This window comes from Mesoplodon densirostris, chromosome 2 (assembly GCF_025265405.1).
Source record: "Mesoplodon densirostris isolate mMesDen1 chromosome 2, mMesDen1 primary haplotype, whole genome shotgun sequence".
Classification (NCBI taxonomy): domain Eukaryota; kingdom Metazoa; phylum Chordata; class Mammalia; order Artiodactyla; family Ziphiidae; genus Mesoplodon; species Mesoplodon densirostris.
Genome location: NC_082662.1, coordinates 70,325,715 through 70,331,374, shown reverse-complemented (window position 1 = coordinate 70,331,374; position 5,660 = coordinate 70,325,715). Strand labels below are relative to the sequence as shown.

General features: G+C 38.5%; 1 protein-coding gene across 1 annotated transcript; it reads left to right on the top strand.

Moving 5' to 3' along the window:
• Window positions 1-250: 250 nt before the first annotated feature.
• On the top strand, window positions 251-2,344 carry LOC132480471 (ATP-dependent RNA helicase DDX3X-like). Its single transcript, XM_060084722.1, has one exon. It carries the CDS (start codon window positions 301-303, stop codon window positions 2,275-2,277), a length of 1,977 nt encoding a protein of 658 aa, XP_059940705.1. The 5' UTR covers window positions 251-300; the 3' UTR covers window positions 2,278-2,344.
• Window positions 2,345-5,660: the final 3,316 nt, after the last annotated feature.

Below are 5,660 nucleotides of genomic sequence, written 5' to 3'. Positions count from 1 at the left end.
AGTTCCCAAAGATTCCAAGACTTTGGGCGAGAGCGGGGGAAATAAAGCTCTCGCGAATTTTGAGAGCATTGGGGGAACGGGACTGATTAGAAGATCTCGCGAGGTTATAAGTAAACGAACACAGGCTTCCCGGAGAGAAGTAAAGGTAGCGATAAAGGGCTTGTTGGTGGTGGTGGGGACAGAAGAAGAAGACGCACCGGTTACGTACTGACGTAAAGCGGTCGAGTTGGGTCTCTTTCGGCCTGGGCGGATACGCTAGACCTGCAGTAGGAGACCGGGAGTTCCTGCTTCTCTTCAGGCATGAGTCATGTGCCGGGAAATGAGCTCGGGCTAGACCAGCAGTTTTCTGGTCTAGACCTGAACTCCCCTGATAATCAGAGTGGAGGAGGAAGTACAGCAAGCAAAGGGCGCTATATACCTCCTCACTTAAGGAACAGGGAAGCATCTAAAGGATTTTATGATAAGGACAGTTCAGGGTGGAGTTGTAGTAAAGACAAGGATGCCTACAGCAGTTTCGGGTCTAGAGATTCAAGAGGAAAGTCCAGTTACTTCAGTGATAGAGGAAGTGGATCAAGGGGAAGGTTTGATGATCGTGGACGGAATGACTATGATGGTATTGGCAGTCGTGGTGACAGAACAGGGTTTGGCAAATTTGAATGTAGTGGACACAGTCGTTGTTGTCAGAAGTCAGATGAAGACGATTGGTCAAAACCACTTCCACCAAGTGAACGCTTGGAGCAGGAACTCTTTTCTGGAGGAAACACTGGGATTAACTTTGAGAAATATGATGATATACCAGTAGAGGCTACTGGCAATAACTGTCCTCCACATATTGAAAGTTTCAGTGATGTTGAGATGGGAGAAATTATCATGGGTAATATTGAGCTTACTCGTTACACTCGTCCTACTCCAGTGCAAAAACATGCCATTCCTATTATTAAAGGAAAAAGAGACTTGATGGCTTGTGCCCAAACAGGGTCTGGAAAAACTGTAGCATTTCTTTTGCCCATCTTGAGTCAAATTTATACAGATGGTCCAGGCGAAGCTTTGAAGGCTGTGAAGGAAAATGGAAGGTATGGAGGCCATAAACAATATCCAGTCTCCTTGGTTTTAGCCCCAACAAGAGAATTGGCTGTACAGATCTATGAGGAAGCCAGAAAATTTTCATACCGGTCTCGAGTTTGTCCTTGTGTGGTATATGGTGGTGCTGATATTGGTCAGCAGATTCGAGACTTAGAACGTGGATGTCACTTGTTAGTCACCACTCCAGGATGCCTGGTGGATATGATGGAAAGAGGAAAGATTGGGTTAGATTTCTGCAAATACTTAGTGTTGGACGAAGCTGATAGGATGCTGGATATGGGGTTCGAACCTCAAATACGTCGTATAGTTGAAGAAGATACTATGCCACCAAAGGGTGTCCGCCATACCATGGTGTTTAGTGCTACTTTTCCTAAGGAAATTCAGATGCTTGCTTGTGATTTCTTGGATGAATATATATTTCTGGCCGTAGGTAGAGTTGGCTCTACCTCTGAGAACATCACACAGAAAGTAGTTTGGGTAGAAGAGTCAGATAAACGGTCATTTCTACTTGACCTCTTAAATACAACAGGGAAGAATTCACTGACTTTAGTTTTTGTGGAGACCAAAAAGGGTGCTGATTCTCTGGAGTATTTCTTATACCATGAAGGGTATGCTTGTACCAGTATCCATGGAGACCGATCAGAGAGAGATAGAGAGGAAGCCCTTCACCAGTTCCGCTCAGGAAAAAGCCCGATTCTAGTGGCTACTGCTGTGGCAGCAAGAGGACTAGACATTTTAAATGTGAAACATGTTATCAATTTTAATTTGCCAAGTGATATTGAGGAGTATGTACATCGGATTGGCCGTACAGGACGTGTAGGAAACCTTGGTCTGGCCACCTCATTTTTCAATGAAAGAAATATAAATATCACAAAGGATTTGTTGGATCTTGTTGAAGCTAAACAAGAAGTGCCATCTTGGTTACAAAATATGGCTTATGAACACCACTATAAGGGTAGCAGTCGTGGGCATTCTAAGAGATTCAGTGGAGGATTTGGTGCCCAAGACTATCGACAAAGTAGCGGTTCTGGCAGTTCTAGCTTTAGTAGTAGTCATGCAACCAGCAGCTGCAGTGGTGGAGGTGGTCATGGCAGCAGCAGAGGATTTGGTGGAGGTGGCTATGGAGGCTTCTACAGTAGTGATGGATATGGAGGAAATTTCAGTTCTCAGGGGGTTGACTGGTGGGGCCACTGAATCCGCTTCACAGCAAAGTCACCCTTTTGAAAAAGCTAATATGGAAACCACATGTAACTTAACCAGACTATACCGTGTAGCTTCAAGAACTAGCAGTACATTACCAACTGTGATTCTCCTGAAAATTCAAGGGACCTCAAAGCCAAAGGAAGAAAAGAAAGGAACAGTCAACAACCCTATTAAGAAGTTGGTTTGAAAACTTAATTGCTGTAGTTTGGATTAACTCCTCTCCTGCTTATCTCCATCCCAAACTGCATTTATAATTTTGTGACTGAGGATCATTTGTTTGTTAATGTACTGTGACTTTAACTTTAGGCAACTTATTATTTTGATGTCCTGTTGCCTCAGTAATGCTCGAGTTTTCAATTGTTTTGACAAAGTAGATCAACTGAACTTGGGCTAAAATCAAACCTTGGCGCACAGGTGTGATACAACTCAACAGGAATCATCAATTCATTTGTAGATATTATAAAGAAAAAATTTTGGATGGTATCCTGCATTAGGACTTTTTGATAACTTGCAGAGTGGGAAGGGAAACATCTTACAGCAGAATTAGTTTCTAATGTGGCAGACTGTACTAAGTTGAAGTTCTGACTTGCTCACTCTATCCTGGATAGGCACTTCTAATCTTTAAATAAGCCTTTCCAGTCATGATGAGGTGGCATCTATGAATACATCCATATGTTTTTCAAAGCACTCTTCGAAGTTAATGCAAGTAAATACAGCAGTTCCTCTTTTAATGTTTAGGTTATTCTAAGCTAGGCAAATGTGGGCATATTATAGGAAAAGTTTAAAAGTTTGAATAACAAAAGTGTTTAGGGGAAATTTTATCTAATTACATGTTTTTAATGCCTGCCATAAATAAAATTGAGATGGTAAAATGGCTGACCATGCCAGTGACCAGTCCTTTTAAGGACCTACTTGGATTTTGGTCTTTAATGCATTCTAGTGTTGATGTTTTTTGGTCAAGAGAATATGAGCAGGAGGGATTGTGCATCAGGCTTTTATTTTAATGCAGATTCTCTTTATTCTGTTTAGGCTGTGTTGAAATGTTAAAATGACTTACACTTGTAGAGTTTGTAAATCAGAGTAACAACAAATGCTGAACTCCTTGAGATCACACAGGTTGGAAATATGTACTTAACTGCACAAGGTGTTATTTTTATATAGTGCAGTTTTAATGTATTTTAGTTGCATAGGTTTCCATTGTATTTTTAGTCACTTTCTGCTAAATTTGGCCAAAGATGATTGTTCACCAACTAAAAATGTCTCCGCCACTTGGAATTCTGTGCTGATTTTGTGGTTGGAATATAGTGATCTTTATAGGCTAATCTTTACAATGGCTTCAGAAGGCAAAAATTTCTTAAAGTTCAATAGATTCTCAAGCGTATTGTGCCTTGTTCTAAAACTTTATTGTAGGTGCACTTGACAGTATTGAGGTCATTTGTTATGGTGCTATTTCAACTAGTATAGATTTAGACTCTTGTACATTTTGTCCATACATTTTTACAAAATAGTTATTTTATTGCACGTTCAGAGAATTTTATGTATATGTTGTGTGTGCGTTCTTAAATTTCCAATCTTATTTTATCTCTTGGAAATTGTTGAACGCAGCATGGTAAGAACTAGATTCTAAAATTGTATTTGGGACCATGGAATGATAGTTGAGAAGAAAACTATTTGCGCACGACAGGTTTTAGATACTTTTTGCTGCTAGTTTGTGTAATATTTATTGAACATTTTGACAAATGTTTATTTTTGTAAGCCTAAAAGTGATTCTTTGGAAGTTTAAAGAAACTTGACCAAAAGTACAAAAATGCACTTGAATGTTGAATGTCACCAAATGTGAAATAAAACATTTCAGGGTAGTGTGAGCTTTTAATGTTAAGTCCTATTAAACTTGAGTCCAATTAAGCAGACCCAGCATTGGCAATGTAGGTAGCTGTAACTTTCTGACAAAATTTAAGGCAAAATTGGCAACTTGAAATTACAACATGACAAGGTTTTGATACCTTTGTCTTAAAATATTAATGAAACACTTCTAAACACTGATAAGAAATGTCCATGTTTTCAAAGGTTCTCAGAGTTTTATTTAGTACATACCTTGTTTTGTTTGGTTTTCAGTGTCTGGCAAATTGCAGTTCTCAAACATGTGGTTATATTTGTGTATTGCCATAATCAGTGACTTTTACATTCAGTTTTGTCAGCCAGCAATATTTTCAGTAAATAAGAATGGAATTAAATTTGCTGTATGTAAACATCGAAGCTCAAGTCACTGTAAGTTTAGTAATTGCTTAAAGTAGCTCTGCATGTTCTGTGTTTTTTCTGGTTTTGCTAAAATAAACAGTTGAATACAAAAAAAATTGTTATGAAGGAGATGTGGATGGACTTAGAGAGTGTCATACAGAGTGAAGTAAGTCAGAAAGATTAAAGCAAATATCGTATAATAACACACATATGTGGAATCTAGAAAAATGGTATAGATGATCTTATTTGCAAAGTAGAAATAGAGACACAGACATAGAGAACAAATATATGGATACCAAGGGGAAAAGGGGTGGGGTGGGAGACTGGGACTGACACATATACATTACTGATACTATGTATTAAATAGACAACTGATGGGAACATAGAGTATGGCACAGGGAACTCTACCTAATGCACTGTGGTAACCTAAAAGGGAGGGAAGTCCAAAAGGGAGGGGATATCTGTATGTGTATGGCTGATTCATCTTGCTGTGCAGTGGAGGCTAACACGACATTGTAAAGCAACCGTACTCCATTAAAAATTAATTTTAAAAAATTGTTATAAAAAATGTAAACATCAACACCTAACATTCTCAAAAATGCTAAAAATTATTAAAAGTATTAATATTATCCTATCCAATATAAATTTTTTAAACTTTATAAATGTTTTAAAGAAACACAGGCATTTAGTAAAAGATAAATTAGGAATTTGGTCATTTGATTGATCCTTTGGTAAATAAATATTCAAATAATTAATTTCAGGGACTTGGACTGGGATTACTCCTTCTAGAAACCATGGATTGGCTTGTTTCAGACCTACCTTTTTGCTAAGAACAAAGAAAATAATCTGGACATATTACTATTTTTTTAAAAATCTACTTGAGGGTATCAGTAAGCTACCAGTAGTAGAAGCTCAAGAGAATGAAAACACAGAGGAATTAGCTTGGAATTTGATACTGCTATTCCTCATGAGTCATTTACTGATTCACAACCTGCAGCTGAAGGTCTGGAGAGACAAAAATTGAAACTCAGGGCCCACTAAGCAGGAGGGGTCCTGGAATACACTTAAAGTTTTCAAGTGGGCCCTTGGAAGCATATATCTTAGAAGCAGAAGTAAAGTGGAACTAATCAGCCCCT